The following is a 16,435-nucleotide window of genomic DNA, read 5'->3' as shown; positions in this document are numbered from 1 at the left end:
AAAGTCAACAGCATGTCAATGATCAAAGTCAAATCACACGCGCGGTGCGCCTGCCGTTTGAACTAACTCCGTATTCCAAAAGTGATGCACGCAAACGTATATTCACCCTATAACGCACGTGCAATATAACACCCCGAGTTCCGGACCTGGGTCAAACCGATATGGAGATCCGAACTCGAAGCGTTACGGGTCGGAAAGAGACTTATGCATATATTTATTCTTGCTAATTCACTTTTATACCAAACATAATTGAAACTTTTATACATGAATTGAAGCATATGACTACATTAAACATCGTTCAAAACATTGTCAACTAACATTTATTAAATTCAATTTACACCTCAAGCAATGCAAGAAAACAATGTAATCACTAAGCAACTCATTTTTATCTTCCACTTCCAACTTCCACAAATCTGCAAGGAATGTCAATTGGGGGTGAGATGACAGCTCAATAGAATGCATTCCCTTTCTCAAAATGTATGAAAACATGGAAATCAATCACAGGGAATATGTACGACAAAAGCATAAAGTGCAACTTCAAGGGTTTAATTATAACTATATTCATCAACCAACTCACGATCTATCAAATCCCCTTAAATGCACGAGTATCCTCGGTTCGTGCCCCGCCTATCCGTGTATCCTCGATACGGAAACCGCCAACAACCCTCGCACGAGTATCCTTGGATCGTGCCCCACCTATCCATATATCCTCGGTACGGGCACCGCCATTCAAACAAACATATTCATTCATTTATAAATTCACACTACCATTGCAAGAGTATCCTTGGGTCGTGCGCCACCAATCCGTATATCCTTTACACAAGTATCCTTGGGTCGTGTCCCACTTATCCGTATATCCTAGGTACGGGCACCGCCATCCGAACAAGTACATCCAATTATTTATAAAATGATATTGCAAACCACATCATCAAAAAGATACATTTTCACAACCCAACTAACGATGTAATCTTTTAAGCATTTAAGCAAACACACTAACTGTAGAAATGTATATTACAGTTTTCACAATGATTCCTCGATCCGATCGTCTTCAAATCTTAGGTGAATATTTACAATATTTATACATGACATATCCAAATTTTACAGAAAACCAACGGTTCAAATGAAAGATAATGGTTTTATACGATCCTTCAGAAAAATGGGAAGATTACATCATTTTAACGAAATATTCACAGTAAATTCATAACAATTTGAAATTTAGCAAACTCAGCGCACAATTAAAGATAAGACATAAATCCACAACTTTTATTAAGACATAAAATCATTTTGATATCATCAATATTGCCGAAACACATCCAAGAACAGACTGAAATTTCAGAAGTCAATATCCAAGTTCAAACAAACATTCAACGGTGAATATTTGGTGAAATACCAGCCGGAAGAGTATAAATGATGCTTAGGCCTTATTTATAGATGTGTATCCTTACCAATGGAGCGTGTTAAGCATAGGGAACACTATGCCATGCCGCAGAGCAAGTGTTCATCACTTGGATGCATTTTGACGGAACGGTTTATACGGACTAGGCCATTACCATTATTGCTTGGCCACGGCCATGCAAACAAGTTGGCTTAAGCTTCCGTCCCTTCGATGATGAACTACGGTATGTGCTTGATCCATTTAGAGTGGGGAAGGGTACGTAGGAAGCCGTAACGAGTTGCAGCATTGTCGGTCCAGCACTTTGTCGCTCATATAATCTAATTGGGAGATGATTGCGACATTATGGCCTCTCATATCATCTGGATTGGTAACTCGATGCAAGAGATGATTGTGTCCAAACTTGATGAGGCTAGTTGCATTCCATTCCTTGGATGCTCATACTTTCTATCAAGGCGTTCGACATAGGCTAAAAACCTGAGTGTCGTAATTTAGCTCAAGAGGAGTCCATTTTGATGGGAAACAACCCAAAGATCAAGACATGTGATCTACAGATCCACATGGTCACCAGAATTTAGCCAAATTCCATCGTTTAGGGCCTCAAAAAGCCGTTTTTGCCGTTTTAGGAAGGTTTTTGTTTTCTTAATAAAATATTCGCGGAACAAGGGTAAGTTGGAACGAGTGGAAGCTAAGTTAGCTGCATCATGTTCCACGAGCATGCTTGCAACGGCAAATGGACGTGCATTTGCCTAGCTTTGAGGCCTGGATCGTAGCTTCATCACGGCGCATCGGGGAAGTTACGGCCTGCAGGGCAACGCGCCAAAGGCGTAATTTTCCGGTCCGTCACACTTTCATTAACCTACAAAGACCAATTTTAAATTCAGTAATGACAACAATCAGATTACACATTAAACAGAAAGGTAAGTTTTGGTAATTACCTCTCGAAAGGATACATCCACCTAAATCTGATCGGACCACATATTAAAGCTTCATCCGCTAGATGTACCATCAAGTGAATGCTGATAACGAAAAATGAAGGAGGAAAATGTTTTTCCAAGACACACATTGCTTCCACTAGGCTAACTTTAGCTTTTAAGAGTTGATCTCTGCTGATAACCTTCGCGCATAATATCTTGAAAAACAGACTTATCCTATGAAGAGAAAGATGTATATCTTTAGGTAGTGAAGGGGCCGCATGAACCAGTAATGGAAACAAGTGTTACATGATTACATGGTAATCATGAGACTTGAAATTCTTCAACTCTGGAGGATCTATTCTGACACTGTTGTGAAGATTGGAAGAAAAACCGGAAGGAACCTTTAAGTTTTTCAAAATAGTACAAAAAGCAACTTTCTCTTTCGTTGTTATGGAAAAAGGAGCATCAACCATTGTTGTTTTACCAGTCACTTCATCCCTTTTCAACCACAGCTTCTTATTAATCCCCATTGCTTGCATATATTTACGTGCACTAGGACCATCCTTTGACTTGTTATTTCCCATAATAGTGTGAAGAAAATGCTTAGTTATATTTTTTTTTGTGTGCATCGCATCTATAACATGTTGGACCGGGTTTGAACCCCAATTTGGAAGATCATGAAGAATCGACCTTCGTGAAAACAGGGAGTGGTCATGAACTTGATCTTTTACATTGGCTTCATCTTCATCTTCCAGTTCAGGTCTTCTTTTGCGCTTCCCTCGACTTGCTGCTGCTGGTTGTTTCCCCTTCCCCTGCTTGGTTCTAATATTATCAACAATCTGTTGAAATTGTGTTACTGTTAGTGGCCATGGAGCTAAACCGTGCTCAACGTGGAAATTGTTTTTATCATCTCGATACTTATGTCTCACCGGCAGCCATCTCCGGTGTCCCATGTAACAAATCTTCTTGCTAAATGACATATACTCAAAAAATATTCCTTCTCCACAGGTTGGACAAGCATTGTAACCATGAGTTACACATACAGCTAAAGTCCCTAATTCCGGGAAATCATGAATAACCCATAATAATCTAGCTTTCATCAAAAATTCAGTTTTGGTGAAAGAATCGTATGTGATGACACCTTCGTTCCATAACTGAATCAACTCCTTTATCAATGGTTTCAAGTAAACATCTATGTCTTTTCCTGGTGCTTTTGAACCCGATATCAACAAACATAACATTGAAAACTCCCGCTTCATGCACATCGAAGGAGGTAAGTTGTAAAGCTGGATAATTACTGACCAACAACTGTGACTTTGACCAAAACATCCATTCGGGTTGAAGCCGTCAGTTGTTATCCCGAGAGTAATGTTCCTTGGTTCCTTGGAAAACTCTAGTGAAAAATATTCGCACATCGCCAAGATAAATAATCAACTGGATGACGCATAACATTTATATCGGATTGTGCTTTAGAATGCCAGTACATTGCCTCAGCTATCCACGGTATACTATAAAACCTTTGCAGTCTTTTTATCAGCGGAAAATGTCTTAAAGTCTTTCGAGCTACTTGTGTAAGTTTCCTTTCATCATTAAAGGATTTCTCATACCTAGGTTCTTGACAAACTGGACACCTAACTAGTGATGCATGATCCTTCCAGTATAAAATACAATCATTTATGCATGTATCATAGGTAATGAAATCCATTCCCATTTCTTGGATCAACTTTTTTACTTCATAGAACTTAGATGGAAGTGTTTTTCCATCAGGAAGCAACTCCTTAAACAATTCTAAGAGTGCAGTGACACCATTGTATGAAAATCCATATTGTGTTTTTATGTTATTCAGTTTTATAGCCGCGTACAATGGTATCTTTCCTTTGTCACATGAAGGGTATAATGGTTCTCTTGCACGCTCATATAAATATCTTTTCTTTTTGCTGATGCTGGTTCCAGCATGATTGGGAACCCTACTGTGTAACCCATCATTCTCACCTACACAATAACTATGATCGTCGTTCTCAGCAGCAACTCCAATATCCTCAGTTAAATTTCCTACATTGTCAACTGCAATTCCTACATTGTCACTAGTACTATTATCCTTCTGTCCTTTACCTACTAACTTTTCCCCGTGAAAACGCCATATTGTATACGTTGAGTGAATACCATGTCTGAGCAAATAATAATCAATTTCACTTAGCGACTTCAATCCTTTACCATTCTTACACAAGGACATGAGAACGATGTATTCCCACTACCATTTTCACGGGCAAACTCTATGAATGAATTTATACCATCTATGTATTCTCTAGAATTACGGGCACAACTCATCCATCTCTTATCAACCATAGATGACATTTCATTACCATACAATGTGATAACTAAGAAAACAATACCTAAGTTAATATTAGAACATACAGATATCAATAGTAATATCTAGCAGTACACAAAATTAAATGTTTTACATCCATATATCTATTTCAGTTATGACCACAACAAAGTATATATATAAATATCACAACAGACAAGAGTTAAAAAAAACTTAGCTTGACCTCTCAAAGCTATTGATTTTGGTTGTCTATATTCTCTATTAAGTTAAAAAAAATCACAACAAAGTAAATAAGAAACCCTAATTTCTCTATCAGGTTAACAAAACAGAACTCAAGTGTATATTGATTTCTCAGTTCCATACGAAATCCATTCAAAATCGAAAATAATTGAAAACCCCTATCTCTATTACACCTAAATGACCTAAAATTAAAACCGTAAGATAAATCTAGAGAAAAAAGATGACCATACCTGAATGGGATTAACAGTAGCAGCTTCAGTAGTATCCAAGAACGAAAACCTAAAATCCCAGATGAGTTCTTCTATCTATAGTAATATCAATGAAAGACATTAACAAACATGTAATGAAAACCTAACTATATATCAATCTTATACAGAAATGATAAAATCGATCTTTACCTGTTTGAGTTTGAGTTTTAATAGCGAGAAAGGCAAAGAACCTAACTCTCAGTTTCTGGATCTAAGTTACAAAGAGAGTAAAAACTAAGTAAAGTGAGAGTGAAAAAGAGTATACGGAAGATAATGAAAAAGAGAAGAGGAAGATAAGATGTATGTGGATAAGATTGGATGTGTACGGTTTGGACTCAGAAACTCCCGCCCGAGTTAGGGTGGAAATAGTAGCAAGGTTTATTAGCAGTTACGAACCTGGGCGTAAAAACATTAACTGTTGTTACATGTCACACACGACTTGCACGCATAACCGATCTCGGACCGTTTCAATATTAGTAACGGCGACCGGCTGTTACTAAATATTAGTAACGGGATTTTTCGGTTACTAATTAGTAACGGCCACATGTCCGTTACTAATTTGGGTTGCTAATCCTCAAATTTGGTGTAGTGGTGGTGCGGCTGGCATAGTTGGCATGGTTTGGAGCGGAGATGTGGCTGGCATGGCTTTCCTTTGGCACAGTGGTGCGGCTGGCATGGTAGGCATGCTTTGGCGCGGGGATGTGGCTGGGAGGGCATGCTTTTGGCATAGTGGTGCGGCTGGCATGCTTTGGCGCGGAGATGTGGCTGGCACGGCATGCCTTTGGCACAGTGATGCGGCTGGCATGGTTGGCATGCTTTGGCGCGGAGATGTGGCTGGCATGGCATGGCTTTGGAACAGTGGTGCGTCTGGCATGGTTGGCATGCTTTGGCGCGGAGATGTGGCTGGCATGGTAGGCATGCTTTGGCGCGGAGATGTGGCTGGCATGGCATGCCTTTGGCACAGTGGTGTGGCTGGCATGGTTGGCATGTTTTGGCGCGGAGATGTGGCTGGCATGGCATGACTTTGGCACAGCGATGCGGCTGGCATGGTTGGCATGCTTTGGCGAGGAGATGTGGCTGTCATGGCATGCCTTTGGCACAGTGGTGCGACTGGCATGATTGGCATGCTTTGGCGCGGAGATGTGGTTGGAACGACATGCCTTTGGTACAGTGACGTGGGAATTAGGGTTTGGCATGTCGAAACCCCAATTAGCATTAAAAAAAGGTACCCTGGTAAATTTCTCACAGACGTATTGAAGGGCTCAATAAATGCGCTTAGTGGAGATATTATTACTCAATTTCTGTTTCTTTTCAGAGTGACGTCACTGTTTGACTAAGGTTTTACGATTTTAACCCTAAGCTAAAAACCACCATCAACAGCTTCAAAAGAAAAGAAAAAAAATCTCATTTCATGCTTCAAAAAAAAAATCTTATTAATTTCCATGAAAAAGGATTTTTATAAAGAAAATTAAGGATGAAATACAACTTGATTTGAACTTCAGAGAAAAACAAACCAACATTAAATCATATTTTAAGAAAATTTAATGTGTTTGGAAACTATTTTTTATTTTCTAAAGGAATTATTATTTTAAATAATATTTGGGACCTATTAATGTTTAAAGGGAACTTTTGAAATGTATTATATTATAATTTTATCGAATTTATTATTTTACCATTAAGGGACTGAGTGAAAATTTTATTATTTTAGCGAAATTAATATATTACCGAGTATTATTTTAAATCTTTTTTACTATATATGGAATAGATTTATGTTAATTTCTTTTCAACATATGAAATAATACTCAAAAATCCCTCATTAGTCGGTTTCCATGATCGTGCTTTCACAATGTCATAGACATACACCCTTTAGAATTATATGGCAGGTTATTATGATCAACCACTTGTCCTGGTACTGAAACGTCGCTCTTCATATACGGAATTGATTAAATTTCTGAAATCTTCTGGTAGCATCGTTATCCAGAAATTTTTCTGAAGTTGCAGTTTTGGGGTCATAAAGACAAACGGTGTTCCAGCTTAGCCACAACCACTACACCATATCTAAATTTTCCTTATCCAAAAAAAGTGTTACTAAAAAATACAAGCTAATTTCTCTAACTAAAAAAAATAGTTACTGAACGTGTTAGTAATTTACCTAACCCTTTTAGTCCATTAGGGAAATTAAATAAGCTAACACTTCAATTTCATTACAATATTTATCCTAATTATTGGCATTTTATACTTCATATTTACTTTGTAATGTAAATATTATGTTATAAACATTGCTAACTCTTTCTATTACTATTAAAATGACCACTGATAAAATGACATGTGTTCCTTTTCCGATCGTCGTATCTACTTTTCCGATCAGCATCTGACGGTTTCTGGTTCCCGGAACAGACAGTTTCTGTTCGCCAGGATTGACAGCTACCGGAAACCGGAAATGATATTTTCCGGTCACCGTGCCTGATAGTTACCGGCAACCATAAAATTTCTATTTAATCTGCAATTCATGCAGGATTGAACACAGGAAATATATAGTATATTGTGAAATCAGAATCATTATATATTCAAGGAGCACAATCTTTACATAAATATAGTTGTGCAAAATTCCACAAATTACAGACTTCACATGAGAAAGTAGTAACTCAAGAAGTTTTCACAGCACAAAAAAGTGTCACATGCCCATTCATTTGCAATATATTCTCTCAAACACCAACAAGACCTGGGTTTTTGCTACAATTAGGACTTTCAACATCCGTGAATAAATTGCTTGTGGCAGGTTGTTTATATTGCTGCTGTTATCCACATCGTGGCATTAACCCCTTCAAAAATTTTCTGCACACAAATAAAAGAAAAGGAACAATAAGAATACTACTTAAAACAAGTTGAACTGAGCTAATTTTGGTGTAGGAGATAAGGCAAACAGATGAAGCAATTAAGCATCTATAGATGCATTACTAATGCACATAAGGTATGAATGTCTTAGATTAAATTTGAGGTATAAATGAGCTATATTATGTGCATTAATATATCAACCAAAGCAGAGCTTCAGAGTTCAGATATGGCCAGAAAATGACCATCTGAAAGTCTAAATCTATGAGCCACCTGTAATTTATTAAGATTATACATATCATGAATGATAAAACATTTACCTATTTAGGATCTTGAACTGCTAGAGCAGCTCCATGTTTGCCTGCAAAAATCAAATAATGACTGTGCTAGTGAAGAAACAAAATACATAATGAACTTTAAAACAATCAAGAGAGTATAATATGTTTCACTGGATTACACTTGACTAGCGTTCCATCAACATATGTCGTTCCATCAAAATTGGTTACTAAAGCATCAACAAAACTTAAAAAACACAGATTTTATGAGTTTAAAATTTAAATAGATACCACAGACCTATATTTAATCAAATCTAGGAGGCCACCTATCAATGGATTCATCTACATGAATTGATTAATCCAAAAAAATACTCATCTCATCACCTTTTTATGTTTCAAGTCTGGTTTTAGAGAGGGAGTGAGAGAGGTTAAGTAGCAGAAAGACTACTTAATCATACTACAAGTAATATACCCTCAGTCACAAGAAATTTTCCCCCAACTGTTTCATCAAAAGACTTGGGCAACATCTGCATCATACAACAAACTAAATCACTACCAGAAACCCTATTCTGCATCATGATAGAGTCTGCAAACCCAAACTAACAATGGAAGTTTACAAACCCAAACTAACAATGACCAAAATTTTGAATTCTTGTACAAACCTATTAAACCTAACTCTCTCTGAAAAAACTACTCACAAGAAAAAGGTTGTTGGTATTCGATATGCTTCACAAATCCACATTACCTAGCCAATATGGACTACTCTAATTCAATGGAATTTCATCAAATTAGCAAACAAATACAAACCAAAATGTTGCGAATTCATCAAAACCTAAGTTTTCTTCATCGAATTAGATACCAAGAACAATTTACAACAAAAATTAATGAATACCCACGAACTCTCAATTAAACCCAATTTTTTTAAAACCCTCATTGTTTAAACCGTAAGTTCACAATTGAAGAACTGTAATATGTAATCGAATAAGAAAAAGAAGGGAAATCATACCAGAAACGATAACCAACGAATTTCAATCACCTTCATCGTTATTATATCTCTTCAAATTCCCTGAAATTGATGAGTATATAGAGAAATTATAAGAATGAGATTGGGTTTTCTTTGATTGGAGTTTGATTCAAAAAAGGATCATTTGAGTTTTCTCTTCCAATTGGTTTCGATCTGAGTTATAGAAGGAGATGGAAAATTTGTCCGAGTTTATGTTGAGCTCGAGTTTGGTTTGGTTACTTTGGTTGCGTCGACAGCCTAGTTAGCAATTCGGGATTCGACAAACGTACGGAACGGCAAACGTACGAGTATTATACGGTTTTGTAAAATTCAGATTCGGTCCAAAATTCGATCAGCGGGACGTAATTCGTCAGAAATTCGGAACGGCATATGTACGTGTATAATTCGATTTATAAATGTGAGTTCGGCTCTGAAAATTCGGTATCTATATATAACAAATAATTTGTATTTATAAGGTCATAGACCAATTTTATGCATATGTGTGAGTTATTTAAAGAAAAAATAAACTTAATATGAACATATTAATTATATATACAACATTAGTCATCCAAGAGGACGTCATATGGTGGTTTAGATGCTTGGTTAGTGAGTTTGAGATATCTCTCACCTTCACCTTCAAATCTCTTCAGTCATTTTTGTTTCATAAAAATTACAACACGTCTAATATTGGGTCGTGTATGCTCGGGAGGCAGTAAAGCCCAAAAAGTAGGATCTTTGAAAACATAAAAGCTAAAGAATTTATGGAGAATTAAGCGGACGTATCATTCGGGATACGTAAAATTCGTGAACGATTCGCGAATAATCCGGGAATGCCACATAATACGCGACTTGGGTTCGGAGTTGCAAACGTTCGCGAATAAGACGGTAAAATTCGTGATACGTAAAAATTCGCGAATGATTCGCGAACTTACTAACTAGGGTCGACAATGGTAAGAAATATATGGACTGAAATTTTTGGTTCCCATGATATTTGTTCCGGGTTTAAGTTATTCCATGGTTCTAGCCATTAGTTGGTTCCAAATGAAAGACTTATAAAATCTTAAAATTGTATATTGCATTTTCTGATTTCAAAATAAACCATTGTGTTAGCCATGTACAAGTGTGTTAGTAATAAAAATGATAAATAGTTATAAAGATAGGGTTGATTTTAGTAGACATCTAATTTTGGATAGGAATAGTTATAATAATGATTTCACCCTTTGAATAGTTATTTAGTTTTTATAAATTAATTTCTAATTATGGTAATTATTATTTGATTTGCTAACTCCTTACAAGAGTTACTGGATTTATAATGAACGATTTGAGTTACCAAAATAAATTTAGTTAGGATTCCTATTGTTAGGAAAACCTAGATTTGGTGTAGTGAACAGAACTTGATTTCACAAATCAGATTCAATTCATTTTTATTTAAAATTATCAGCTACTAGTACTGTTCGTATTTATTCGAGCAATCGGACAACCACACTTCTCTGAAACATAACCATGTAACAATCAAAAATATGAATTAAATTATTACACTGAATAGAGATAATCACTGCAGTAAGAATAATCACAAGTTCTTTGAATCTCTATGCATCATTATACACCTGATTCTTAGCTGGCCTTTGCAAACTATTAAGTCTCTAATTGGCTAGAAAGCCGTTACGAATTTCTATTACTAATCCCGGAATTTAGTGTAGTGCTAGTTGGGTATTAATGTGAGGCCTTCGATTATACGCACAGCCTTCGTAGTATTTGCACAAACTAATTATGCAACTACAGAAGTTCTGAACATTTCCATGTCAGCCTTCAATGGGTACTAGACCCGAAACAAACACCCAATTAACCTTCCCTTGCAGCACTGACGGACCTACAGCTGGGCTAACCCGGGCTTTAGCCCAGGTAATCGTCACAGGCCAACAACCTAAAAATTGAAATGCTATGCCTATACTGGACCAAGGATATTAGCCCAGGCTGAGAAAAAATTAAAACTTTTTGGGTCCGTCCCTGCCTTGCAGCCATCCTACCAATTTAGAATGAAGTGCAGGTTTAATTTCAATCCTTTATCAGCCACTGCTGCTCTAAAGAACTGGTCCATCGTTTCTCTTGAACGCGAATCTGGAACTCCAAATCCAAAATTTCAGAGTATTTGTAACTGCCAAGAAAAAGGAAACTAATGCACAGCAGGATCTACGCACCGGATTTGCACCTTAATTAGTGATTTTTGAATCACCTAATTAATGAATGATACCTTCCGATATTACACACTGTGTGTATATAAATACTATGACGGACAGATTTCTTGAAGCAGAAACTATCCCCAATTTTTAGAAGAGAATTGGACAGAGGGATGCGTCTCTTGAAGAGACTTTGTTGTGTCGTTATGCCAAACCTCAAAACAAAAGAACGGTTAGATAATATCAACGAACAGAGAGGTGGTCAACCGTTTTCATTCAAGTCTCTTAATTCACCCAATAGTTTCAAAACAGTGAGTGATCTTAATTTAATGTACGTGATCTTGTGAATTCTCTTTCTATTTTCCAAGTCATGTATCGCAAGGAATCCAGCATGAAGACGACTAGTCTTACTCAATTTACATATTGTGATCTAAAAATCCGGTCGCATGCATCACATATATGTAAAATCCTAATAATACAGGGATGCTAATGAATAGCACACAACCAGAATAGAACATGGATGTGTCACGCATCGAACAGTGACATACATGCTATTATACAATGAACAGTGACGAAAAATCTTATCTCACTAACCCAAACAGCAAGCATGTATTATATCTAAAGAAACCGAAAAATAGAGTTTCTTACTGAAAAATGCATGCTTTAAGATTATCACATGAACACCAAAACTATAAAGTGGGGTTTCTTATCAAGTGCATGTTATGTTTAAAGCAATGAACGAACATAAGTGACTATCCTTCATAGTATTTTTCACCAAAACACACCTCGTCATGAATAGGATTACCTCGCCTCGATCAACCAATTCGATAAGTCTTTTTAACTCTCTTATTACTATTATTGTGTTTGTCGTAGAGAAACCGAAACCGCATATTATTTCCAACAATCTTAAAAACAATTCATCCCCGCATACGGTGCTCACGGTTCTACGAATGTTGCCTTCCAAGATACAACGATCACTCATAGTAAGTAGCACTACAATACTATTAGGCCAGCGAATGTTGACAATTACCGTGCTCTTAAATGATTCTGACTCATGACTTGGAAACTTGTTTTTCTTCTTCTCAAAAACTTGTAAAACCCATACAAAACAAAGCTAATAGATGGGTTTATATAAAGTCAATTGTGACTCTACAAGGTGTCTTTTCACCCATAGGTGACCCACCATGGCCAATGGTGACTCTCCATAACACCTATTCATGACTAGGTGTCTTTTGGTGAAAAGGCATAACCCAAACGCATCTCTTGGAGTTAAAAACTTGAAAACTAATTTCACTCACATTATAATTTTAACTTAAAATTCCAACAATGTCCTGTTAGAATTGTTGACGAAATATCCTTTCGCCCAACTTTCTTCTTTCACGAAATACGTCTTCGTTCTTCATCCACTGTGTAAGCTTTATGTAGAGTCTCCTCTCTTTGCCTCTTTCACTATCTTCTCTTTCATGTCTACTACGAAGTAATTTTGGTGATGTTGCGACAACATTGACGAGATGTTTGCATGGTTGACGAGATATCCTCTTTTACGAAGTAACTCGTGCCAAATACTTCGCTGATGTTCGTTGAGGAACTGACTGTATCTTGGAATTGCTTCGTCATTCTCCTTCTACGAAGTGAACTTGACTTCTGCCTCCTTTTACTTCGTCTGTTTAGAAAGGTACTGGTTCTTCGCGATTATTGACATGCATTGGCCAATTGTACTAAATTGACGACATAAGCTTATGTTGTTGACGATCAATTCCATCAAGATAGTGGTCAGTTGCATAACCTTGTGTTGTTTAACTCCGTCCCTGCTATCATGTTCAACCCCTGCTTCGTTGGCTTTGTACTCCTTGTCTGGTGACCTCTGGCCTCATCACCTCGCGACTTTCGGTCCCTTCCCAGTGACCCCCCTTGCTTTCGGTCAACCCGTCCCAGCTCTTCTTCTGGTGTTGTTTCCAACCCTACACGAGTCCGGGTGGTTGGCGCGCTTTCGTGCCTCCGTGAGCTTCCCATCTGTACTCTTAATCGTCGTAGCTCATGTAAGATTTCCTGATCCACAGTCCCTCTTCTTGCTTCGCCAATATCTCTTTCTCGCTCATTGCGTTTGCTTTTATCCTCGTGCCTTATTTCTTCTTCGTATCTTAGCTTATGGTTTTCATATCTCGCCTCCACTAGCAGTCTCATTAAGTCTCTTTCCTGGTCATATCCTTCTAACAGCCTTCTCCTTTGCATTCCTCGTTCATCTTCTTCCTCGTAATCTTCGTAAGGGCCTTCTTCTCGACATAAGATCCGTTTTCGGGACGAAGTTGTTATCGTTTCTGAGTTTGCAGCTCCTTCTTGCGAGATTCCAATCACCACTTCGTTGTTGCGTTCATGCTCTTGTTGTGCCATCCGGTCGCCTCGTTTTGCCGTTCCAACTTGTTTTTCCACCAGATCAGGCGCCTTACTTGGTCCCTTCAACGACATGTCCTTGTTACCAACATCCTTCCTCATCTCTTCCCCCTTCGCTTCTTTCATGTGAGAGTCCCGGCTTTCATGATTCGGACAGTTTCCTTCATGGATTCAGCTTCCACACTCGGTTTGTTTATTCGTCGTCTTATAATTTCTTGCCCTTCATCTACGACGGATGCCTTTTCTTTCGCTCCCTCTCTCCAAGCCTCCAACCGTTTTCTCCTCCTTCCTGTTTCTATCGCCAAAATGTAACTACGGATAATCCATAGCTACACCAAAACTTGTGTTATCTTGTTCTTGACTTACTTCACCTTCATACCCATACAACAATTTCTAGATTTAACTTCTTTGAACACTAAATTGATGATATGGAGTACTAAAGATGTAAAGAACACACACAACTTTTACATGGTGCGTTCCATAAAGGGATCTACATCCATGGTTTTCACTATAATATTTTATATTTACATGAGACCATAAGACTCCATTAATGAGTTTTGGAGCTCTAAATCTAGTCTTTGGGGAATAAGAAGAAGTCAGAGAAAATAAAATCTGATCCCTTTCTCTCTCTTGCTTTTTTCTTTAAGTACTAGAGAGTAGAAGTGAATTTACAAGTATATCCTTTGCTTACTAATTAAGCTAACTAAGGTAAGATACTATGAAGACTATTCTAGGGATGTTATACTACACCGGCTTTCATTGGGCGTCATATGTCGAATATGGTTTTTGGTATCTACAACAAAGTTGCACAACACCAGAATAGTGTTTACCCGAAATAAGAAGACTTACCTTCTGGTCGCGCTTAACATGATGCAAGATATTTTTCCAGGTTTTGCATATATACTTCCTTGGACTGTATTACATATTCAAAAGGTAAGCGAGTAAGTATTTCCAGAATGATATCACGAGGAAGATGTTGCAGCAGCATCATTGTTCTGCTCGATCTTACCGAGCTACAAACCGTAGTTTGCGAACTCTTTTAACCTTTCTATCAATCGTAATTAGGAAGTTCGTAATTTAGACAAGCTCTAGTTATAGAAGTATCTTGGAAATAAATTAATGGCAATTCTATATGCAGAACAGGGAAAAAGACAGCAAAAGAGGTGGGAAATCGAACAACATCATCACACTTCTGTCAAAAGAAAAAAAAACAAAACAAGTCCTTCAGTAAACAAACCCGTCACACTGAAGAATTGGCCTTAGCCTACACTCAGGAAGCCCAGGCCAAGACCCAACGTTTGTAAAGCCACGTAAGTCCAGTTCATATGAATCGAAAACATTTGTAAATGCCGTGCAACACTGTGCCATAGTGCACCACCTGTCACAACTCTCAATTTCCAACGCGCTCTTTTTTTTTTTTTTTTTTTTATCATTAAGGAGAAAATTTAATGAAAAGAGAGGTACTTAATCTAAGGATGAAGATTCTGTTCGAATCTTGCAACAATTGAAGAAACGTCAGATGTATCAAACAATAATATAAAGAACAGTATCAAACAACTCTACCACGAACAAATTGATGAGGGCAGAATCACAGGTTCAACAAGCTGTCCTTAACACATTAGTTCGCGGGTATACTCTGAAGTAATGCTAAACCCCAACGTGCGAAGATGTGTCCAGGATAAGACTGCCCGATATAACTTGAGTTAGCACAACGCAAGTTACCCACTCTTGAACTCAGCAACAGGGATGGAAGCAAAACGCCGCACAAAATATAAGAAGAAGAAGAAAAATAGACCTAGAGATAGTCGCTGCTTGTGTGTATTATAAAAACAGAATTTCGAGTCATATTTATAGGATGAGATACTTGCAAATCAAGTTAGGTTTTTTTTGTTTTCTTCAAAAACAAGTAAAACTCGTAAAAGGAATTTCCCACAAATAAAACTCTTAAAAAATAATTTTGGAATTAAATTCCTAAAGAAAAAATTCTCCAAAAAGTAAATCCGAATAGGAAAGGGACTTGGTGCATGGTATACGCGTATATCGCATGGGTCAAAATATGTCAAAATACCCGCTCCACCCACGTTTTACAATTCATACATAAGTGTATGATTATATAGTGGAGCTCCTCTTTAGTTTTCCACAATGTGGGACTAAAGGTTCCACTTCATTCACCCAAAAATGAGTGAGTATCCTTAGACCCTTAGGTCATTAGATCAAACCATACCAAGACCATAAAATCTTTTTAATTAAAACTCATTTTCTCCAACAGATTCCGTCGTCGTCCTAGATAAAAATGATGAAAATCTCCTCACTGGAATGCATCTCAATTGATCTTAAACTCCATAGTAACCAAGAACGATCATTAAAGCCGAGATAAGCCTCTTTAGCAGAGGAGATAAAACCACAATAAAGGTACAAAAATCTTATCAAATGATAAGAAATAAACATAAAAAACCTAGCTATAGCAAAGATCTGGATAAAAACAAAGAAAAAAAATAAAAATCCCATTCAGAACCGACCCAAAACATACCAGATCTGAGCAGATGATGTTCCGGTGAAGGTGCCTTCTTTCTCCCGGTGGAGGTAGGAGAGAGTGGAAAGAAGGCGTAAAGGTAATACAATCTTCAACAGTA

At 37.4% G+C, this 16,435-nt stretch overlaps 1 protein-coding gene and 1 long non-coding RNA gene across 2 annotated transcripts; both read right to left on the bottom strand.

The window, feature by feature from the left end:
- Positions 1–3,703: 3,703 nt before the first annotated feature.
- Positions 3,704–4,543, bottom strand: LOC113329875. Its single transcript, XM_026576697.1, has one exon. The coding sequence runs from the start codon at positions 4,541–4,543 to the stop codon at positions 3,704–3,706; it is 840 nt and encodes a 279-aa protein (XP_026432482.1).
- A 3,266-nt stretch (positions 4,544–7,809) lies between these two features.
- LOC113329935 lies at positions 7,810–9,356 on the bottom strand. Its single transcript, XR_003350004.1, has 3 exons — positions 9,238–9,356; positions 8,277–8,317; positions 7,810–7,959 (listed from the first exon to the last, which is right to left on the bottom strand). It is a non-coding gene; the product is annotated as an uncharacterized LOC113329935 (long non-coding RNA).
- Positions 9,357–16,435: the final 7,079 nt, after the last annotated feature.

This window comes from Papaver somniferum, unplaced genomic scaffold, assembly GCF_003573695.1.
Source record: "Papaver somniferum cultivar HN1 unplaced genomic scaffold, ASM357369v1 unplaced-scaffold_117, whole genome shotgun sequence".
NCBI classification, from domain to species: domain Eukaryota; kingdom Viridiplantae; phylum Streptophyta; class Magnoliopsida; order Ranunculales; family Papaveraceae; genus Papaver; species Papaver somniferum.
This window is presented reverse-complemented; position numbering and strand designations above follow the sequence as displayed.